Genomic DNA, 24,542 nt, shown 5'->3' with positions numbered 1-24,542 from the left:
CCAGTGATGAAAGGGAATTTGCTGTTCTTTTTATTTTGCTGGAAGTTGCACTCCTAAGGATTTTTTACCCTAATGGCCATATGTTGGTATGGTCTTACTCAAACACAAAAATACTGCTTGCTTGTAATGATTTAGGTATCTACTGCACCCTATCGCCAGGGAAAATACACACTGTCACTTTAATGAACTGTGTGGAATCAAATATCTGCAAATTTTAATGAAACAAAACAAAAAGTATGTAGTGACAAGCCTTTTTCACACACAAACTTTGTTTTTGTTTAAATAACGGCATTGTAGAATCAGTCGTATGCAGGGGTGGACTGGTCATCTTGTCACCACTTCGGGTGGACTGTTGCCCACGGTGGGCTGGTATCCCCCACCCCCCACCCCCCCAGTCGCATGGACGCCGGCAGCATTGAGAGTTCTCCGTGTGTTGCAACCCTCCTCCTCCACTCTTGACAGCTAGCAGCATGGAGAGCTGTTCACGAGATGCACACACACACTCCTCCTGCTCGGATGGCTGGCGCCACAGAGAGTTGTCCGCGAGTACACCCCCCAGCTAGGACGGAGAAGGTTCCCACAACCCCACCCCCGCTCTGAGGGTCGGCGGGACAGGGAAATGCAAGGGTTGAATTATCATCTCAACAGGCCTGGTTGTATGTTTAATTAGTTGAGTTCAGGTTCAAATCATTCTAGCATCTTGTGGAGATCCGATTAGGTCTTCATATGAGTCAAAAACGATGGCTGTATGGAATACAAATTGCTGCTCCAACAAGGCACTTGTTTCCGGTTATTCAATCCTCTAAAGAAAAACAGTCTCCATGAACCAATAACTATGAACGCAACATACCCTTTTACTTTCTGTTTACATCATATCTACAAACCTTTACTTCTGGCATCCCGAGTGCTGCTGACCAGACGTTTGAGATGAATAAGGAAGAAAAAAATCTACAACTCACTTCACACAAACGGACTTCACACAACATCTGTCACAACTGGAATGTGAAAGGGACACTGAGCAGATATAGTGGAGCAGGTGCAGCAGCAGTGAAAGGCTCTCATAGAAAAGACAAGTTATGTTATTTTACCCTGAAGGTCCAGGAGTAAAGGAATGTTGTTGTTTTTTTAACCTTGGCAGATATATTGCACATTCTGGACCAAGCTTGATGCTCACATAATAAAGTCTACAGAATAATGAGCCTTCAGGTGCAGCAAGACAGATGATAAACACAATTCATGAACTCTACATTCATTTCTTTTATTTTGTTTGTTTTTGCGACAATGCTTTGTTTTTTTTCCTGCAGGAGCATCAGACGGATTGTTTTCCCTGCAGCGGGTTTTGGATTTAGTGTCACGCCGCAGGCTATTTTATATGTCGCTGGGAGCCTAATGAATAAAATAAACAGAATTCTAAGCAAAACTTCTATTTATTATTTTGTTTTGCGTTTAACTTTTATATATTCTCCACAAAATATTTACGTATAATTTTTCATGCCCCATAATTTTTGTTTTTAATTCCTCAGAGTGCATGAACCGCGAAGCCTCCAGGATCGAGCGGAAATGTGATAAAAGACGGAAACCTCGTTCAGCGAAGCCTTCCTGTGGTGACCTAATGGCCCTTATTGGACGACTGCTTTTCTTCAGACCCGTTTGGACCACAGAGAGCCAGAACTACAGTAACATCAGGTTTCTTTATGTACATTTTAGTGCTTGGCATTTTGCAGGCAGCGACCTGCTCTGGGCCGGGATTGCCATTCGGCTGTTTCATGCCATGCAGGTGTCTTTCGGGAAGCTACAGCTTGCCCTCTACCGTGTGGCTCAGCATGATGAAGATAAAGAAGTCACAAAGAAGGTTTGTGAATTATTTTCTCTTTCCCTCAATTTCTGCATCAAAAATGACTTCAAATCTTTTTTTTTTCCCTTGTTTTGTGAATTCACTACTCCTGAACTGCATCACCAGCCATGCAGGTTTCTCCTGTTAGTTTTACATCTCACAGTGTAAAAAACTAACATAACACATGCCAAAAGGCTAATGTGAAGGTATTAAGAATAAGAATGGTATGATATTTTACTTTATTTCTTAAAACGATAAATTAGCTGACAAATCAAAGCAGCCCAATAGGAAGACTGTGTTATGGACAACCACAGAAAAATATGAGATAATCATGCTATAATGCCTTAAATAAACCAAAACTGCATACTATAGTAAAGGCAGTTTGAATATTTTAATAACGACATTGAAAAATAGACAACAAGACAGAATATGTATAAATGCTGAAGCACAGGAAGCTCAGAACTGGAACACAACAATCTGGTAACGGAGTAAAGAAACCATGCAGGGAGTAAAATACAGGAAGAGGTGATTACCAAAAAAAAGCAGCTGGGCTAATCACCAGATGATTAAAGAGACAATGTGCAGTTTTTACCATTAATCTCTGGAATTAGCCATCAAAACGTTGAAAATTAAATAAATTATGCACAATTAGTAAAAAAATGTTGGGGCTTGATAACACATAACCATAAAAATCGGGTCTAAAATAGGCCCAATCCTAATATTCACACTGCGCCCTACGGTCTTCTGTGAAGTGCACTTGGAGGAAGTGTGCAGTAAGGCTTCGAGTGTGTGGTACACAGTTGTGCAAATAATTGCCGAATTGAGACAGGGAGCATTGTGTCATCGACCACAACGCATGCCGGGCGCTGTGCTACTTTATTTAAAAAAAACTTTATTAACAACTTTCAGACAAACAACCAGTTCTTTGAAGTAAATTTACATTTGATGATGCTTTGTCTGAAACATTCAGACTATCATCGAAATGCCCTAAAATAAACTAATTTCATCTGAAAATACTAATTTTCAGAAAAGGCACTTGAGCCTTTACTCCTGCGATTGTGGGCTGCGGACTTGGGGGAAGTGCGGATCAAGGCTGCAAAAGGGGCGTGATCAACTTCTGCACCCAAGGACGCATTCGCACCCCTGGCCGGGATCGTTCAATTGAAGGGCGCAAGTGTGGAAGGGGGAGTGTCGCTACCCGATCCGTACCGGAAACCCGATCGGTACCACGCATGCGCGAAAGGCGTCTACTTCCGCTCGAAGCATTTTACGGTAGTTACGGGTCAGAGTATCTGTTAAGATGTTAAAAAATAATAAGTATCTATTAATGTTTGCAATAGTGAAACCTTTCAATATAATGTAGATAAAAATGAAAAAAAAAAGAAAACGTCGGACCATACAGATCGGGTCTACCCGATCCGTACAGCGCATGTGCAGATGTTCTATTCTTCTTGTGATCCATTCAATGGCAGTTTAATCCGCAGTGTACGAGGATACTGCCACTTGCTGACCGAGCGAATTAGCCCGATTGTAAACTAAATTTGCGTTGTTACAAATCGTGTTTTAAATGCGTGTTAAATTTGATTTAGTGTGTTTATGCTTGTATGTGTGGAGACGATTGATTTGAACTATCTTGATGTTCTGTTGATAATGTCCACTGTAAATTGTCAGTAAACACTGGCTGATTAGTCTTCAGGTAACCTATTACATGTTTGTTTTTTCTCCACACAATAGGTTATATTTTCATTTAAAAGCTGAAAATGTGTCACTGTGATACAGCAGATATTCTTAATTTGCACTACATGTCCTATGAATGTTTTCCAATATGAAATGTAATATATTCTTGCACAAAAGCCAATTTGGCTCATCACCTAAAATTTGTTTACTTTCTACTTTTGTGTTAGATTTCTTAGTTTGCCACTTTGTCTTGAAATAACTTAATTCTTTGTAATACCATAGTGATCATTTTCACAATGTTGCAAAATTAATGTTTGAAAATAGTTTCTCAAGGTATTCATAGGTTAAACATGTTAAATACAGATTTAACTACACTCATGTTTATATCCATATAAAATAACACAGGACCACTTTATAATTTCCACACGTTTACTGTAATAATGCGGAACACAAACAACAGATTACAAGAGCATGAACAACAGAAAAAGGATTGAGAGGATGGTTACAACTCAGATTATTTGAATAAGGAGACACATATTGATGGAAATAAAGCTTTTTATTTTCAGCCTGTCCTTTCTGGCAGTGTGGTACTCTGAGTACCAGGTACAAGCCCAAAAGATTCACTTTCTCAAACAGAGTGTGACAGTGTGTGTCCTGTCACAGTGTCCCGATTGATCATGCGCCCTGGCTACTTGGCCAAGGGGATGTCCCTTTGGCTGACTGGTTAGAGCGTATGACTCTCACCCGGGAGTCTGGGGGTCGAATACCGCCCGGGCCCTCGTTTATCCACCTTGCCACAAGAGCATTACAGTTTTTGCTCTAGAACTCCAAGAAGAATGATCAAAAACTCTCACAAAGAAAAACAGGCATCAAAACACAATCCAAGATGTGGGAGAACCACTGATGGGGAACCTGGTCACTACAACCAGGTTGGTGTGTGTGTGTTCTTGTACATACTACATACTGAGGACCATTTTGACCACTTTCCCTACAAAGTGAGGACATTTTTTGGTCCTCGCTTTTTTTAGAAGCATACCAGAAGCTTACTATACCAGTTAGAGGCATAGTGTGAATTAAGTTTTAGTTAAGGTTAGGAAAAGATCAGCGTTGGTTATGGTTAGGGTTGGGGTATGGGTTAGGCATGGTGAAATCACAAAAATGAATGGAAGTCAATGAAGGGTCCTCACTATGATAGAAAGACAGATGTGTGTGTGCATGTGTGCGTATGTGTGCGTGAGTGTGTGTGTGTGTGTGTGTGGTTGTGTGTGGAGACGGGGGCGGCGACAGAGCAGACACATTAACTGTTCATTTGGCTGCAAAAGTGGCTGCAGTAGCCTGGGAGCATCTCCGAGTAAAGTGCCCTTAGTTCTCCTCTTTTTCCTCTGCCAACGTATCCTGTAATAAAAAAAAATATATATATATATATATATATATATATATACATCAACCAGAGAAGAATAGGCTCCAAGTGGTATGGTTTTCATGATGTCATGCATCATTGAGATTTTTATTGTATGTAATGACAACAATATAAGATTATAGAGTGTTGCATACCTCCGGGGCAGTGTTTGTACTGGTCTCCACATTGAAGGCAGATCTCAATAGAATACATATTAAAGTACTGTTCTCTGTACTTTTCTGAGAACCTGCTCCATGTGCAAACACCTGTGGAAAGCAGAAGTATAAAAACAAAATTACATTTACATACTGTCAGTGAAAAACATGTGACAACAGCAACAATAACTGTGTATATAATTTCATTATTTACTGAAGTCCTCACTGTGAAGCCACTTGAAGTGTGCTCGTCTTCTGAAATATTCAGTAGACACAAGGTCTCTGAACATGGAGCACACCAGAGCCAGTTTGAAGATCGCTGTATCTCCTTCGTGAAGAACAACCTCTTCCAATATGTCCATTAGGACACGTTCTGGTAACTGTAACATTTATGTCAGGTGACAATAGTGAAAATACAAAATTTGTCCATAAAGTTTCCGAAATATGAGGACTGGAAACACATTCCATTGAGTAGTGTTTTCATAACTATTACTTCATTCTACTACTGGATAATGTCTCTGAAGGAGCTGCCTGTGACCATAACTACTAATTCAGTTATATAAATAAATTAAAGAAACAGGAAAATCAATAGATTACCTCCAGTATAAGACACCTGTCAGCCTCAGCCTTTAACAGAAAACATGATTATCACATTAGACTGAAATGAAGACTACCACCATGTATGTAAACCTGCATTGTGATGAATAGTCTCAACATTGTGTGGTTCTGTCCTACAAATAGTTATCTGATTGTTGTCCTCTCTCACCGGTCTGATTAGACTTGGTGAAGGCTTGGAGGAAGTTGCCTTTAGTACCCTGAAGACAGGCTGGAGAGTCCCCTGGAGGAGAAGGGATGCTTCTTCTGTCCAGAAGGCAAATCTTTGTCCATGCCTTTAGAAAACAACGCCAGTCTGAATGGACTCTAGTTGTGGACTGCTGCTTTCTTCAGTATGTTCAGTCACAGGGTTTACAGTAAGCCACTTTCACAAACATCTGTTTGACCTGATGTCTTGCCTGAACCAAAGCTGCAAATATGATGGTGCCAGTTTGTCTAAAGTGCCTGCCATACCCCTCAATGCCGAATCTCTCCAGCAGCTGAATACACCACCACAGGCGAATTGCTGGCATTTCGTCCTGAAGACAAATATAATATAAGGTTTATGAAGACTGGACACTGGCACAGATACTTTGGTGGTACTGTCTGAAAAAGCTTACCTCTGTGAAAGATGGTGGAGATGAGGTGCAGATGCAGAGAGCATACTGCAAAGTAAAATCAATCTTTAACATGTTAAAATGTTATATTCAAGTAATGGCAAGACAATTCTCACCATCAGCATAAAGATGCCGCAGCAATTTCCCATGAACTGCTGGGGAAAGAACTGTAAAAAGAAACATGTTTCAATAAATGAGGAGAGCCGACATGCACCAGCTAGTTTTTAACTGCATTATTATGCACCTGATGAGCTTTCAAACTTTTGCACTGAAAACATACCTCAAGGTCTCTTCCTGTTTTCTCCACCCAGAATCCAGAGTCAATGAAGCCTGCAACTCTCCTGGCATTGTAGAGAACACACATAACACACCAATCAAATGTTTGCCATAAAACAAAAATACATTCATGTTGTAGGGATGCAACAATACTTTTTCAAACTGATACGATACAGCTAATTGGATCCGAGTACTTGTTGATACCAAGTACTCGTGCTAATAATTCTACCACACAATGGAATGGAATGAATCGGAAGGCAGTTTTATTTTCTGCAGTGCTTGTTACAAATAATGGTGAATTAGATTAAAAAAAACATGAATTAAAATGACCACAAAATTCAAAGTTCAAGTGAAAAATAAACATTTTCTGTGAAAGTTTTGCAGTTTCCACATTTAAAGTATCGGTTCATAGTATCAGTTAACTAAACTATGCAGATACAAGTTAATTAGAACAGTATTGGCCTGGATATCAGTATTGGTGCATCCCTATCATGAAGTAGCCTTAGAACGAGGCTGCCTCCCAAACCTTTAAGCCTAAGAACGAGGCTTCTTTTAGACGATCTTTCCAAAGAACACAAGAGGCCATTGAACAAGGCCAGAACAAATTTTCATTTTAGTGTCAACCTAAATGTGGTTCGGTAGAGATCATCTCCAAAACCATCAGGGCGAAGTGAGTCCAGAAACAGTATCTGTCTCTCAGCTACCAATATAGCCTGAAATAGACATGTTAGCATCATCCATGAAAACACGACATGTCAACCTCTGTTATTTTCTATCAGATGAAAAAACACAGAGCAAGAAAGATCAAGGGCACTCACACAGAGCAGATAATGGTCAGCTTCACCTGCCTGCCGACTCCAAGCAGGAAAAAGCAGGATGTCCTTGGACCTAAAGTTTTCCTACATGTATTGGTACAAATTAGTAAACATGCACATGCAGGAGTAAAACCAACAAAAACATACCGGCAAGCAACGCAGCAGGTTGACTTGTGGATCCTTCCAGGTGGCCACGACATAGAGGTCAGCAATGTGAACATCTTTTCCCTAAAGGAAACACACACAAAACAGCAAAATCAATACACAACAACCATTCATGGCTATAACCAAAGAAAAGGTGTACCAGTACGACAGATTACATGTCTTTGTGCAGCTTCCCCCACAACCTTCAGACAAGCGTTCCCGATCTGAAAGAAATAGCAAAAAGCAGTAGAATCAGTTTCATTCACTATTCTTAAAATCTTACATTTCATTATCTTTTCTCTGCAGTGCACTAGACTAAGTAACAAGATGTACTTACAGTAGATTCCATGGACTGTTCCAAACCCAGGCTCCAAAAGTCTTCCTGAGTTAGGCAGATTTTGTCTTCCTTCACAAGGAGTTCTCCTGGAGGTCGGTTTTGGTCCAAGACATATTCCACCTAAATGAAGAGCATTTCATGTGATTTTGCTTCAGTACAATATAGAAAATAATAAAGATTAAAAGGGCAACTACAAAATAAGGCTGGCGTTGTTTCTCATGCTTCAGCAATTCTAAAACTATCATCGACTTTGACTTATTGAGGTCTAACGTGACTGCATAGAAATGTGCTGTACCAGACTGGACTGAAGAGGGTCCAAGTCTTTCTGCCACTTTGCTCCTGGGCTGGCATACTGATGATCAATCTGCCATTCAGGAGTCCCATATAAGTGGTCCAGGAGAAACTTCCCATCAGTTGGTGGATCTGATAATATACAAATATGTGGCATGACAGACCACCTTAAATCCATTTTTAACATTAAATCAATATTGAACTGTGACTTCTTATTACTTCTCATACTGTATGCTTACTTTTTGATCTGTGGTAGTTCCTCAGCCTGGACACGTTTACCTTCTGGCAAGTTGCTCCCTTCACAATAGTAGCCACCCCCTTTGGTGTGATGCTGGCCACAGTGTACGGTCCCTGGTGATGGCTGGAGAATGCATCTCCCGTGCGTCTCCTTTTTGGATCTCCAGACAAAAGCACGTCATCGCCTGCTTGAACAACACACTGCCTTACTAGCTTCCTTTTCCGTGTTCCAAAGGTCTTCCTCTGGGTGTCCTGTGCCCTCTCAATATTGCGAAGAACCTACAAAAACATTACATGAAAAGCAGAGAGAGAAATATAAATATTTATTATTCACCAGGCCGCCATGGCAACGCTCATTCTGGAAATATAGAAATACAGAAAAGTTAGCTACTAAAGCAGAAAAAATGTTGAATACACAATAAAAAATGAGAACTGTATTAACCACATTTCCCCTTTTTTCCCCTTGACAAGTCTCCTTTCCCTGTCAGTCAGCCCTCTTCAAATGTACAGACCGTTTCATTCAGAACTGTCATCTCCTCAACTCTTGTGTCGATGTCCTCTTCTGGGTCTGCAACCTCAAAGTCATCGTCCATGGGACAGGCGTTCATCACAGCAGGAAGACGTGGATGTCGGTGGAAGAGCAGGAAATAGGGACTGTGGCGGGTGGAGTGCTGATCACACAAAATCTCTCCATTAATTCATTTTCTCTTGCACTTGTCAATAACTTCTTTTTTTATAAGCTTAAGTTTAAACACATTCTTAAGACGACACTACACTGTGAAGCAGCGTAAAAGTCATACAAAATGTCAAAATAGGAATACCTGCTTTGCAGTGTTGATGCCGTACACCACAGCAGCAAGGTGAACGTCCCAGTCATCGTGGTTCTGGTTCACGTACTTTCTGAGAGCACGCTTAATGTTCTGGTTGGTCCTCTCATCCTTTGAGTTGTATTGCAGAATAGATAAAGAAGCATGACTGATTTCACATGAGTTACTCAAGGTTAGATATCCAAATGCTAACCTGCCCGTTGGTCTGGGGGTGGTACGCACTGGAAACAGCATGTTTAATATTCAGCATGCTGAAAATGCTGTCGTTGAGCTGCAGTGGCATGAGCAGACTTGGTCTAAATACATCATCTCAAATGTCAAGGTACGACTAACACTTTCACAAATTTTACCTGGTTCACAAACTCCTTTCCTTGGTCAGTGATGATCTTCCTCACCATGCCAAACATGTATAACTTAGATGTCATGACTGCAGAGACCTCAGCAGCAGTCTTAGACTTAAGAGGTTCTGCAATCACCCACTTCGTATACAGATCGGTCATGGTCAGGACATATCGGTTCCCTAGACGTGTTTCTGGGAGTGGTCCAATTAAATCCATGCCCAGCACCTCCCAAGGTTCTTTTACCTGCAGGTCACAGAACTTATCAAGTGAAAATTTAAAGCTAACATGCAGCAGACAAGCTTATTAACTTGAAAATTAAATGTAAATAGCTTTAAGATGTACCTTGATGGGATGTAATGTTGGTGCCACGGTCTTGATTGGGTCATTCATCTGGCAGCGATGACAACATCTGACCTGAAAGGCGTATTCCAAACAATATGTCTAGGAAACCCTAAAGCAGTTGATGTAAATTGATAATAAAAAAAAGACATAAACTAATGTTGAAATTAAGTGTGCAAGTAAACACATTCAATTATATAGCCTACAGATGTTTTAGAAAAAATTATGACGACCTGATTTAGCTTCTTCACTCAAATAAGGCCATTACCCATTCAGCGATGTCCTGGTTCAATGTTGGCCAGTAATAGCCAGCAACAACCCTGTTTCGGGTACCTCTGACACCATTGTGGTTCCCGGTACCAGGGTTATTGTGGCACTCCATCAAAGCAGACTTCTTCTCCTCCTCTGACATGACTACCAGGCGCATGCTCTGCATACTGGGGCCAGTGTAGAAGAGTCTGTTGTCTGGGACAAGATAAAAATGAAAAAAAAAAAAAAAAAAAAAGATGAGAGTTGCTGACTAAAGTAAATTGAAATGTCTGACAGATATTAAAGTTTGAGATCCGCACCAATGTGGTACATTTACCTCCAATTGCAATTATCTTTAAAAAAAAATATATATATAGGCTATATATATATATATATATATATATATATATATATATATATATATATATATATATGATATTGTATTTACGATTTTTTTTAATCTAAAATAAGACCACACACCAAGATGTAGACCTATATATAGAGTTTCGATATTACAGACGATGCTACACTGTACACTGATATTACTCGTTACACCATCCTGAATCAACGCAGGCGTCATGCAACTTTAGAACAATAACGGAGTCTCTACCCTCAAGCAGCAAGGGCAGCTGTAGACCACGATAAAAGATCATCTTTAATTTTCGTACTTACCTTTAAGTCTGTAATTAGGCGCCATTCTTCTTATTTTACGGCGCTTTTGTTCAATCGCCGGAAGCTCTCCGTTGAGGAGAAAATCATGAATTTCGTTGTAAATGGAGGTATCCATTGTTTAAACGTCCCGCAGTCGGTAACTGTCGCAAAGTTGGCAAAGAGAGGAAGTGACGTAAAATTCGCGCATGCGTGGTACCGATCGGGTTTCCGGTACGGATCGGGTAGCGACAGGGAGTATTGGGAGCGGGTCCAAGTCTGTGCGAGGGACTTCCGGCAAAATGGCGGAGCAGGTGCATCACAAATTCTGAACGCAATCTATTTGTCCCAGTTATTCAACAACCTGACCATCCAGCTATATTCACCAGATATTTCAAGCTTTATATCATTGTGAAATTCACTTTTAAGAAAGAGTTAAGCCATGGAACCGTCTTCAAAACGTGACACGGCCGCTACCCACCACAACTACGCAGCAAAGATGGAAACTTCGGCTGAGAGCCTCAAAAGGAAAGACCCTTTCTCTCCGGCAAAGAACAAAACAACCTCCAAAATGAAGGACCAGGCTACAGATGAAGGTACGAAGGCCATCCTTGAAGCGATAAAAAAGCTCACAGATAAAGTGGAGGGCCTCGGCACGCAAATTAGTCACAACTCCAATATGCTAGCTAGCATGGCTAAAGCAGTGGAGTTCAACGCAGCGGAGATCAAAGACTGTAAAACGCGGCTACAAACCATGGAGCGAGAGGTATCAGTCAATAAAAAAGATAACACCATGCTAATGGAAAGTGTCCTGGAGTTAGAGAGGTACAAACGCCGATGGAACCTCAGAGTCAAAGGATTAAAGGAACGTGAAGGAGAAGACACGCGAGATATGATAGCAAACTTGCTGAAAAAAATCTCACCTGAATGGGCTCCGAACATCAACCATATCGTGGATTCTGCTCATCGGCTGGGGAAAAGAGAGGAGAAAAGAACCAGGCATGTCCTCGTCCAGTTCACACAAAGATTACACCGTGACGCGCTGTGGAAGATGACCAAGGATTCCTCCATTTGCAAAGAACTGGGGATCGGATTCATTGAAGACCTCTGCAAAGCTGACAGGGAGGCTCGAATGGCGCTGTGGCCTAAAATTCAACAAGCACGGGCGGCTGGAAAACGAGCGTACTACAGAGGAGGAGACGGTTACATCGATGGTCACAAAATCACGGTCTTAAGAACAGGAAGACTTAAATACGGTTCGGATGGTCCAATAATTCAAAATATTGAAGGGACATTAACATATCCTTTTGTGCCTTTTTGAGCCTTATGTCCTTTTTTTTCGCAGACTTTTCCAAAAGTCGGTTGAAGTTATTGTTCTCTAGCAGTTGCTAGTTAGTTTAGTTAGTTTAATAATGAATGTTAATCTTTTTTGCATCTCTTTGAATGCTAGGGGCTTAAGAAACATTAATAAGAGAAAATCTATTTTTTTGTTTTGTAAGGGAGAGAAAGCTAACATTATTTTATTACAAGAAACACACTCACAACAGGAGGACGAAAAATTCTGGATTAATCAATGGGGGGATAAAATTCTTTTTGACCACGGCTCCACCAAATCAGCAGGAGTGGCCATTCTATTTTGTAATTCTCCTTGGAAATTAGTAGCTTCTAAATCTAGCAGCAATGGTCACTGGCTAATCTGTGTTTTAAATAGTGATGACCAGTATTGTATTGTGGCGAATATTTATGGTTTTAACAACCCAAATCAAAATAAACTCTTGCTTACAGAACTTTCTAACAATATCACTAATCTAAAACTAACCTACCCAAGTGCAAGTATTATTGTTGGAGGTGATTTTAACATGGTTTATGATGAGCATTTGGATAGATACCCTTCTAGGTGTCAACATAGTTCTCATAATTCCACCTTATCTAATTTCTGTGGCAATCACAGCTTAGTAGATCCCTGGCGCCTGGCAAATCCTAATTTTAAACAATACTCCTGGTTCAAACCAAATAATAACCTAAAATCTAGGATTGACTTCTGGTTAATTTCTGCTTCAGTTACATCTCATGTCTCAGACTGCTGCATGTCAGCAGCTCCTCTGTCTGATCACTCAGTTATAAAGTTGAAATTTGCGCCTCCTGGCGGTGGACTCAGAAATAAAGGCTACTGGAAATTCAATTCTGCATTACTAACTTCTCATGAATACTGTGATGGTATTAAATCTCTAATCACTGAAGTGATGGCTGATAACACTATAGGGTCTTATGTGTCAAAGTGGGAGTTTCTAAAATTCAAATTTCGAGAATTCTCCATCCATTTTGGGAAATCATTTCACAAAAACAATAAACTAGCAGAACTTAATCTAATTAAAGAAATTAATACGTATTGTAATAAGGCATCACCAAATGAAAGTGACAAACAAAAATTATTAACTCTACAAGGTAAGCTTGATGAAATGTATCTAAAAAAAGCAGAAGGAGCCTACATAAGATCCAGAGCTAAATGGATTGAAGATGGTGAAAAAAGCACAGCTTATTTTTGTCAACTAGAAAGAAGAAGGCAAGAAAGAAATTCAATTAAAACATTATTAATTCAAAATCAAATATGTACAGATCCAACTTTAATTACAAAAGAATTGACCTCTTTCTACAGCAAATTATACTCAGCGGCCTTCTCTGAGACTGATTCAAACTTTTTCTTCGATCACATTAAGAAATTTATCCCGAGTATAGATGATGATTTTGCAGAGTTATGCGATGCTGATATTACTATGCTTGAACTAGACAACGCAGTTAAAAACTTAGCCATAAATAAATCCCCCGGTTGTGACGGCCTAACGTCTAATTTCTATCGACACTTTTGGGATCTGTTAAAAAATCCATTTATTCTTATGTTAAATGAAGCAACTGATACTTTATATTTTCCTCCCACTATGAAACAAGGCCTAATTACTCTGATACCAAAACCCGGTAAAGACTCTAAAATTATAGATAACCTTAGACCCATAACATTATTGAATACTGATTATAAAATTGTAACCTTAGCCTATGCCAATAGATTAAAAAGCAAATTAAACTCAATTATAAGTGATTCCCAATCTGGCTTTATGAAAGGTAGATCTATTCACAATAACATTCGTTTGGTGATGGATCTCCTAGACTATAGTCACTTAATTGATGATGACGGTTTTATCTTATTTCTTGATTTTTATAAAGCCTTTGATTCTATTGAACACCCCTTTATCTTTCAATGTTTAAAACAGTTAGGCTTTAGAAACAAATTCTGTGCTACCATTGAATCTCTGTATGATAATGCAACTAGCTCTATTTCATTACCAAATGGAACGTCACCACGATTTGATATTAAAAGAGGGGTTAAACAAGGGTGTCCTATCTCTCCCTTTCTCTTTATAATTGCTACAGAAATGCTTTCTATCTTTATTAAAAATTCAGATATTGCTCCCTTAAATGTTATGGGATTACCTGTAATCATTAGCCAACTTGCAGACGACACAACTATTTTTATGAAACATCTTACAGAGACTCCTAAGATAATAGAAGTTCTTAAGGTGTTCTCCCAGGCCTCCGGACTTAGTCTTAACTTAAAAAAATGTGAGTTAATGCCAATTCATCAAAGTGATTTAACAGAAGCATATAACATTCCTATTAGGTCAACGGTAAAATACTTAGGAATACATATATCCAAAGACCCAACTGAAAGGGAAAATTTGAATATATGGAAAACAATAGCAGAGTGTCAAACTAAACTAAACTCCTGGTTGTTGAGAGACATCAGTTTACTTGGGCGTGTCTTTCTTACTAAAATGGAGAGCATATCTAGATGTATCTACCCCGCATATTCACTGACCATTCCTAACAGAGCCATTAAAAAGATCAACCAAATCAACTTTGATTATATATGGAGGAAAAAAAAGCATTACATTAAGAGAGCAGAAATGACCAAAGAATATAAAGATGGTGGACTACAAGCTATAGACTTTGAGATCATGGATGGAACACTGAAAATTAACTGGTTAAAATCCTTCTTTAACAATAAAAGCTTCTGGTATCATATACCCAGGGAAATCTTCAAAAGGTTTGGAGGCATTGACCTTTTGTTAAAATGCGATTTCAATATTAAGAAACTTCCGATTAAATTATCCCAGTTCCACCAACAAGTCCTTTTATATTGGAAGCTTTTATACAACCATAATTTCACTCCACACAACACGCCAATTTGGAACAATAGATATATTACAATTAAAAACAAATCATTATATAAGGACTGGATGGACAAAGGCATTTGGTCCCTAATTCATTTAACTGATAATGATGGGCGTGTTATGACCCATGAAAATTTCTGTCATAAATATAATATCACAGTTGATCAGAATTCATTCGCTTCCATAATAAGAGCCATCCCTATTCCTACATTAAATCTAATTCAAGAAATTGTTTCGAACTCTCATTCAGTCTCCCCTGCTCTTCCTCATCTAGTAGCTGGGAACTTCGACTTCAAGAGCGTTAAAACTCCTAATAAAACAATTAGAAAAATGCTTGATGATATTTCACACCCTTCACTGCCTTTCAGAAATTCCATTAAACAAATTTTCTCCATAGATATTATATACTCATTACGCTCTAAATACCTCAAATTTCCTATAACTCCAAAAGCCAAAGAAATCCATTATAGAGTTTTAAATGACGTATACCCATCTGGGGAATTCTTACGACAGAGATGTGGTTTTGAAACAAATAAGTGTGTATTTTGTGATGATATAGAAACCTCTGTTCATTTATTTTTTCAATGCATCTACTCTGAAGCTCTCTGGACTGATATACATGACTGGCTATACACAAAGATGCGTATTGAACCCTTGTCGGAGAACGATGTCATTTATGGAGCCATATTAGATAATACTGAGTGGGACTTTCTGGTAAATAACATAATCATTGTTGCTAAATTTTATATTCACAAATGTAGATATGGAAAGGTGAAACCTAGATTCTATGCATTTCATAACGAGTGTCTTTCTTTCTCCAAAGCCCTTAAATTTATGAAAAGTAAACATGCTATGAAACTCCTTAATCTTTTTGAAAAGTATGATTTGAAAACAAAGCCCTAGCTCTGTCTCTTTTTTTTTTTGTTTGTTTGTTTAATTTATTTATTTATCTTTTGTTAGATTGTTTCCTTCACAAATATTCTTGCTCTCTACGCAAAATCTCTTTTGTTATCCTTTTTTGCACCTGATCCCAGGTAATGTAAAACAAAGGAATTTATGCCATGTTGTTTGTAAATGAAAAAGTTCAATTAAAAAAAAAAAAAAAAAGTCTGTGCGAGACCACATTAGACGCAATGTTTCCTTCTACAGGAGCCCATGAGGACAAAATGCATTTACTGATTTGTAACAAAACTTGCACCATTCATAAATATTGTTGTAAATACTGTTATCCCTTCGCTTGTTGCCAGTGATGAATGATGTGCTTGTCATTTTGCTGGATATGGAACAATGTGACGAAGTACTCGTTCAAAAATTCTGTTCCTAGGGGTTTTGACCCTAATGGCCATCTGTTGGTAAGGTCTTACTCTAACACAAAAATACTGCTTGCTTGCAATGATTTTGGTATGTACTGCCCCCTATCACCAGGGAAAATACTCATCCTCACTTTAAAGAGATGTGAGCGAATGAGTAAACAAGGACGGAACATGACTAAATACGTAATCACATCACAACAACTCAGAAATGACCTTGATTACAACTTCCTAAAGGGTTCAACAATAAATATGACTGCAACAAAATAAAATATGTAAAGGCATGAAGGTTCTCTGATTTGTGCCAAAGGTCACATTTGCCCAGCTGGGTCAAGCTGGGTCAGACAGTACTTTGAATCCACAGATTAAAACACAAGGAGCCATGATGTCTGCTCAAGATCATAACATCATCTGCTGTTCCGTCCCAGAAGGACACTTCAAGCCACGATGATAATAATTAAATAATAATTAATCAATTCATTGATTTTATTACTGTTTAAATAATCATTACAACATGATCACTTGGTTCATTATAAAGGTACCTTAATTGCATGAAATGGATTATTATGCTTTGGGAATAATAATTATTATTATTATAATGTTTATAAAGATGTGTTTAGCAAAGAAGACCTTCACCCTATTCAGCCAACACAGAGTTCAGATAAACAATAACTGCATCACATGTTTTTTGACGCATGAGCAAGCTTTCTTCCGGAGAGAGTGAGAGGGGTTCTGAGAGAGTTTGGTAAAAACTAGCCATCACAGATTTCACGTCCAGTTCTTGAACCAACACCACGAGGAAAGGAGAACGGCCGTCTCCTAACCTCCACCTGCTGTTCTGTCACGCCGACAAGAATGGCTAAAGAACAAACAAACCGTAAACCAGCTAACGAAAGACTCTACCAGAGTAATTGATTTCTGAAGTTAAGTTAAATACAAGAACGTTCAACTGCCAAACGCTTCATACACCGAGTGACCCAAGAAGACATCCCAGGACCGATCTGGTCGTGCCAGAGGTTCTTCTACCAACCTCGTGCCTGGAGGAAACCCATCTCCACCTGGACACTTCGGATCCAAATGGGGGTCTTCTGATTGGGTGAGGTAGACCTCGACAGAATGTGTTTGATGCTGTTTTCTCTCAAAATAACTCAGTTATCAGCAAACCATCATTTTCACCCAGAACACTTCATTCTCTCTGAAAGAAACCTTCTGAGAACTTCATTCACGCATCCAAAACTCATCATTCTCGTTTTTAGCTCCAATCAGTCACAGGTTTGTTTTTAAACAAGTAATATCAAAGCTGTTAAGGATTGTCATCAAACTTGCCATCTATGAATTGTCATTTTATAATTGTCGTTTCAAATTTTCAGTTTAAAATGGTTAGTAATAAAACGTCTTCATTTTTAAACGTGCCTCCTTATTGAAACGAAACACAGAAAAGCGTTGCATTTTCAGTTTATCGAATGAAAAGAATCTTACTGAATCTTCTGTTGAATAAATAAACTTTTGCTATTAATTTAAGTATCTCAAATTAATTTTCACACCATTGCAAATATAATATCATTTTGGTTGTTTGTGAACACAGTTGGACTTTCTCTGATTACTGGTTGTCATTTGGTAAAAAAATCATTTAAATCTAAAATTAAAAATTGGCTTTTTGAAAAGGTTTTCCTTGAAATTCATGATAAACAATGACTTTTTGAAAGATTTCACTGATTCAAACCAATCAAACAGTAACTTTATTCTCATCGGGTTTTTTATACATTTGTCTTCAGGTTGTTAAAAACGGTACAAATGACTGGATCTCCAAAAAGCTCTGCTGCTGCCCGCTGTGGATTTTCATCCTGCTTGTTGTTGTGGTCCCGCTTGTCATCCTAGTGCTGTTCATTTTTAAACTTTCTAAAGCAGAACGGGAAGTGAATGGCACAATTGTTGAAACAGAAGATAACACACATGGTGGAGTTGGCATCCTGGAGAGCCTCCTCATTGCTTCATTAGGAGTCCCAGCAGCGAGGGCTTTGATGTTTGCCTTCCAGATGGGTAAGAACCTCATCTTCAGCCAAGATCTGAACATTAAGAGGGGGATGGACAAAGAGCAGATCAGCAGCCAGCTGGGATTTATGAACGAGGTCAGGAAGGAAATACGGTTCCTGTCTTGTTTTGTTCAGTTCATGGAGGTTTTTGAGAGGAGGAAGATTCGTATTGTGCTGAAAATCACTAATCTGGATCGCTGCCCGCCCAAGAAAATCATAGCCGTTCTAGAAGCCATCAACATCCTGCTTTCAGATGAGGAGAGCCCATTTCTCTCCATCCTGGCTGTAAATCCTCGTGTTCTGTTGGAGAAAGTCAACTTTGCAGATGGATGCTTCCTTAAAGAGGACAGAGCTTACGCACTGCTGAACCGCATCGTCACCCTGGCCTTCACCGTCCCGCCACTCTCCAAAGACTTAAAACGTGATTTATTTTACTCTCTCACCGGCAGTCCAAGAAGCTTGGAGGATTTGTCCTGCAGGGGGCGCACACACAGAAAAAAGGCATCTTCATCAGACCTGACATTAGTGGAGGTGGAAGAGTCTAACACGCTGATGAATACGACACCATCAGCAGTGGAAATGAAGGAGGAGGAAATGGAGACGCTGGTTGGGAGAATCCTGACCAACACTGAAAGGAAACTAAACAAGTACATGTCAGATGATACCACCAGCATGAAGAGGATAATCAGCTCTGTTTGGGTGACAGTGATCATCATGAAGGTCTTACAGAAAGAGCTTCCAAACCCAGAGAACGTTGCAGCGTGGGTGGTGTTGGCCAATCAGTGGCCTTGTCGACTCAGTTGGATCATCCAGTGCGTGGAGGATGCCAGGCAGAGGGCAGCGATCGATCGCAAGAGTTTGTCCTTTGATCACTCAAAGACCTTGTGGGAAGTCTTCAGCGAGTCCAGGGAGGAGCTGTACGTGATGAGCGCAGATATCAAGGACCTGCTCGAGCAGGACGGAGATCCAGAGCTGTTTGAAGAATTGCTCAAAGAGGATGATTTTGAATTCACTTTAAACAGCTTGGAGACATTTCAGCTGGCCATGGTGAATCTGGATCAGTCTATTAGGGGCGAGCTGGCTCTCATCAGAGGGACGTCCAGGCTGAAAGACTCGGGTTGGATGAGGAACATAGCACCCCTGCCGATTACAACCCTCATCAAGATGAGTGCAGAGGAAGTGTGTGAAGAGGTAAGTAAGGCTCTGAAGTTACTGGATCTTTAAGAAATGGTTCGTTTTTCAGCACGTGTGGTTTCTGCCTGAATAAGCACCGGGTTTCATAAGATACTAAATGGTGCTAAAATGGGTGAAAGTGGGTTTTCTTTTCACTTGTATGAAAGTGTCAGAACTTTAAATGATACAGAAAGACACAAAATAACATTATTTTAAAGTTTGAAATTCAGAAACATTTTTCTTCCTTCTTAAGATAATCTTCAAGCACTTATTAAATTAATCAAATAAAAACTATTTAGATGTGTTAAACTCCTTTTTTATTTGACAGGTTCCTTAACACTCAGTAAATATTTATTTTTTATTCCTTGTAAAAAATAATTTCCCTAATTAGCTTCTCATGTTCATGTGTAATGCTCACGTTTGACTCATTTAAAATGATGAAAATACTCCCTGTACAAATGACTTCTGCCGTTGTAATTTGTGTTTGATTTCATTTTTAATCAAGCACATATCTGTCCTATGGATTCATTTCCACAAACTACTTTTTCAAATAATGTCACTCAAAATAAACCCACGTTACCAGAAACTTCAACTAATATACTTCCCTTTAGCTCTGATGACCTTTTGTTTAGTTTTTATTGTTTATCCTTTTGTGCAGGTTTCTAACGCTACGTAATTTGGCACAAAAACCGTCATTCGTTGTGTAAAATGTTTACCTATTTTTAAAACATGATAAGCTCAGTCTAAACAAAGATGGATTTGTGTTAATCATCTTTTTAAACTGTTTACAGATGAAAAGGATGGATTATGACAGCAGGTACATTGACATTGTGAAAGACAATAAGCTGACTGGATCTGCGCTGGTCTTTGGAGATATAAATGATCTTAAAGCCCTCCTGGGTATGACCTTTGGTGAATGGGCAACTTTCAGACTGCACTTCCTGGCTCGACGCCCACATCTCAAGCAACAATACAAGAACAAGCCACCAGCACCAGATTATTCTAAAAACCAGCTGCACCTCTTCCAAACTCATCAGGCACACTTTTAATACAAATATCCTTATGAGCTGGTTTGCATCTTGGTGCAGAAACTACACAAAGAACCTGCAACATGTAGCGAAACTGACAGAGTCATCGCGGTCTCGCTTCGCTCTCCCTGGAGACCTTCTTCAAGGAGGTAAGCAGGAGAAAATCCTTCAGTGTTCGGTCTGCCTATAAACAGTTTGACCTCATGCTACCTGGAGGAAGATATTGCTTCATTAAAGTCAGAACATCCAGAATCTGAATCAGATTTATGGCTGCTGAACTCATAGCAACCCTCCTCGGGACAGAAGAAATGCATTTCATTCTCTCAACACAGTTCAGAAGACTTGAATTGTTTTTTAACTTGGCCAATTATCCTTTATTACTTGAAGGACAGTTGTGTTTAATTATTGTTGTCACCAACCACCAAAAAGCAAAAGGTAGGCGATGTTGGTTTTGCATTTGTGTACTGTGCGTTAGCAACATATTTTATGAACAACTGAACAGATCTTAATGAAACTCAAGAGAACTGTCATTATATGTGCATCTACAACCAGTTACCCTTTTGAGTCAACCCATTTCAAGATGGCCACCACAGCCAACTGACATTAGTCAACGTGCAAAGAGGAAGTCAGTCAAGTTTCTGCAGATATCCAGCTACAATGTAGAGCAGGAGTGTCGAACTCAAATTCACACTGGGCCAAAATGAAAAACCGGGACGAAGTCGCGGGCCAAACTCAATATTGTTTTGACGGTGAATGTGCACATTTTCCTTTATCTACAGATATGAACCGTTGAACTTTTTCATTTGGAAACAAACTTATTTTTGCAGTAACACTGAGGCCTAGTCCACACGTAGCCGGGTTTTTTTAAACGAATATCCGCCCCTCCAAAAACTTGCATCCACAACACCTCGTTTTAAAAAAAAAACTCTGTCCACACGTACCCGGATAAATACGTTGTTAAGGACATGCCAGACCTGTAGGCGGCAGTACTTCCCCCGTTCTTAACCTCGTCCTTCGTCTGTGGTCTTCCGCAAGGAGCAGTAATTCTGCTTGCAAAAACAAACAAGCAAAAAGCGCTTGGACAATTGATAAAGCGAGCGCAGCTCTGAGGGCATCCGTGCTGTCGGCTAGTGTAAACACAGGTCGCACACGTGATGTCAGCATTTTTTGTCGCGGAAAGTGACGTTGCGGACCTTAAAACTCCGGTTTTGTCTGTCCACACGCAGACACCCAAAACGGAGAAAACGCAGATCTTCACTTTGGCCGGAGTTTTTAAAAAGATCCATTTTCGTGTGAAAAAACTCCGTTTTCGTGTGGATGACAGGCCAAAACGTAGAAAAATATCTACGTTTTGGCAGATCCCCGGCTACGTGTGGACAGGGCCTGAATGTGGACTAACCAAATTACACACAGGCAAGTCAATTTTAAATAAAGCACACATCAGTGGTATTCGTTACTTATGTCTCAATATTGTTTAAATATTTTATTCCTTAAAATCTTCATACATTCAGCATTTCTTCTTATTCTTTATCTTTTGAATGTTTTAAGTGTTTCTATTTTATGTTTTCTTGTTTATTCTTTATTTTTTACTCTCTTTGTTGCTCCTGTAATGAATGTCATTGCTGCTGTGACACCAAGTTTTCCCCACTGAGGGACAATAAAGGGATTTTCTATTTTATTTTTATTCTATTCTTCTATCTGTAATCTTTCCTGTTTTAAAGTAGGTTTAATTTATTTTCACATGCCAACAACAGAAATAAAAAATAGCAATTCTCTTAAATGAAAATGCAATATCTCACCTATTAACTGTCATGCTCTGGAGCAGAAAAGGTTAATAAAACCAAAATAATTCTATCCCAGTTTTCTCCACTCGGATTTCCTGTGATGCTCACCTGTTCCAGCAGACCTGAGGGGTTGGGCTCGGAGCTGAGGAAGGAGTTCATCAGTGAGAAACAGTTGCTCACACAGGTTTGTGCCGCTGGACATGGAGAGCATCTGGACCACGCAGTTGTGTCGGAGAGCTGCAGCAGCCACAGAGTCACAGTGACTTGAGCGTGTCGCTAAACTGGAGTTAAATCATCTCGGTCTGAAAGTTGGTCGGTGCGCTTTCCATGTCAGCAGCAAACAGATTACTGAGCTGTTAAAATCCATTTCTGGGCTTCAAAGCCTGCTAGTTGCTGAGTGAACATGGAGCTGAGTAAGAGGAGTGTTTTCAGTTTGTCCGAGGCAGAGGAGGTAACGCTGCAGACGCTGATGCTAGTAGCATGGATGCTAATGACTGTAAAGACATACCGGTTTTTCTCCTTGAAGCATCAACATGTTCCATCTTTGTTGAAACACCTTCCTTCTGCATCAATCTTTCTCTTCCTGGACATTTTGGGATGATGTGTGGACAGTTATTTTTACTTGTTGCATTAATAAAACATGGAAGTGGATACACTGCCACCTAGTGGCGATTCACTGTACTGAGAACACAATCACCATACATTATGGGAAATGTAGTTTATAGCCAATGTGCACTTTGAAGCAGCATAGACTTACCATAAATCCTCTAATACAGGCCGTTATTCAATTAAAGGCCGGGTCTCCAATTTTGGCCGGTGCCGGAGTCAGCAGAGGTGAATAATGGCCGGTCTCTTATTGTGGCCGGGTGGAATGTGGTAACAAGCAAGTACGGGGGGCGGTTGTGTCATCGTCTCACTTTTGATTTGCCAGTGATAGACCGCGAGGGTAACTTTAACCGTGCGGAGACGAAGAGGAGGCAAAAATTTGATATCAAGTTCAAAGACAACGTGCTGATTATGCTGCAGAACACTCTGGGGAGCAGTAGCAGGGGTTGTATGAACTAGTCGACTTCACTATAGTGACTTTTTATGCCTGTCGTCAACTAGTCGCTGTCACGTGATAATGACCGGCAAGATGCAGCCCTCGGAAAAGACAGCAGCCTGCTGTCAGCAGGTGACAAGCTCCTGCGCTCGGGGGGGGCAACGCGCTGTGCCAGTGTGTCGGTACTGACACGCGATCGTTCATGTCGGTTAATTTCCTTTAATGTTTTCTGTCTTTTATGTGTTTCGCTGCTGTGGAGCTGATGGAGCTCGATGAGCTTGAGTCAAATACAGGTCCGGGCCTGTATTAGAGGATTTACGGTATTTTAAGACACATTAATCTCTTGCGGGTCACATAAAATGATGTGGTGGACCACATCTGGCCCGCGGGCCTTGTGTCTGTCTGACACATGTGATGTAGTGTCATAGTTGCTAAAAACCAATACATAACACATATAAATGATAAATGACCCGCACTTGTATAGCACCTCTCAGAGTGAGGACTCCAAAGCACTTTACACTACAGTGTATCATTCATCCATTCACACACTGGTGATGAGTTACGATGTAGCCACAGCTGCCCTGGGGCGCACTGACGGAGGCGAGGCTGCCAAGCACAGGAGCCACTGGTCCCTCCGACCACCCCGAGCAAGGGGGGTTAAGTGTCTTGCCCAAGGACACAATAGCAGAATTCTCTGTCCGGAGCCGGGATCGAACCTGCAACCTTCCGATTACTGGACAACCCGCTCAACCTGTTGAGCTACTGCTGCCCCATCTCGGTCATATAACACATACTACGAGTCCTAACATGTTGCACAAGGCCTTGAACTAACCATCAAATAGAGATTTTTTTTATTTGCCTGATTATTTTATTCAAATTAGTTTGGATTACAGTGTAGATCAGAATGCAGTCAGATACCCTAACAAGTAGGATTTTGGCCTTCAGGAGGAAACCGGAGAAACAATGAGAAACCCCAGCGTACATGGGCGGTAATGTGCTATTGCCAAATGTTGCAGACAGGGTTTGAAACTGTGACCATTTTGCTGTGAGACATTGTCACCATGCATGCATTTGACCAGTGGATGTATCATTTTTCTAACATATGATTATCACATCTGTGGTGTTTTATGTAGTATTTAGTGAAGTGGTATTGTTCTGTTTTGCTT

At 39.9% G+C, this 24,542-nt stretch overlaps 2 protein-coding genes across 2 annotated transcripts in view; one reads left to right on the top strand and one right to left on the bottom strand.

Annotated features, from left to right (window-relative positions):
- The window catches only part of nkpd1 (NTPase, KAP family P-loop domain containing 1), a 30,493-nt gene extending 8,157 nt beyond the window's left edge, over nt 1–22,336 (top strand). The window contains exons 4-6 of the mRNA XM_015953409.3: nt 1,524–1,852; nt 18,092–19,540; nt 20,314–22,336. Of these exons, the coding sequence (XP_015808895.3) occupies nt 1,524–1,852; nt 18,092–19,540; nt 20,314–20,571 (2,036 nt within the window). The 3' untranslated portion in view covers nt 20,572–22,336. The remainder of the gene's footprint in view (nt 1–1,523; nt 1,853–18,091; nt 19,541–20,313) is intronic.
- Nucleotides 3,923–10,944, bottom strand: LOC139071773 (uncharacterized). Its single transcript, XM_070554826.1, has 23 exons — nt 10,805–10,944; nt 10,152–10,348; nt 9,887–9,958; nt 9,554–9,787; nt 9,397–9,474; nt 9,198–9,314; nt 8,919–9,047; nt 8,379–8,655; nt 8,144–8,271; nt 7,849–7,968; nt 7,688–7,735; nt 7,515–7,595; nt 7,371–7,451; nt 7,177–7,265; nt 6,557–6,617; nt 6,393–6,443; nt 6,280–6,324; nt 6,134–6,198; nt 5,832–5,955; nt 5,663–5,692; nt 5,280–5,445; nt 5,066–5,176; nt 3,923–4,906 (listed from the first exon to the last, which is right to left on the bottom strand). Exons 1-23 carry the CDS (start codon nt 10,917–10,919, stop codon nt 4,809–4,811), a joined length of 2,517 nt encoding a protein of 838 aa, XP_070410927.1. The 5' UTR covers nt 10,920–10,944; the 3' UTR covers nt 3,923–4,808.
- Nucleotides 22,337–24,542: the final 2,206 nt, after the last annotated feature.

Source organism: Nothobranchius furzeri, chromosome 9 (assembly GCF_043380555.1).
Source record: "Nothobranchius furzeri strain GRZ-AD chromosome 9, NfurGRZ-RIMD1, whole genome shotgun sequence".
In the NCBI taxonomy this organism is placed as follows: Eukaryota; Metazoa; Chordata; class Actinopteri; order Cyprinodontiformes; family Nothobranchiidae; genus Nothobranchius; species Nothobranchius furzeri.
The sequence above is the reverse complement of the archived record's forward strand: the minus strand, read 5'-3'. Positions and strand labels throughout refer to the sequence as shown.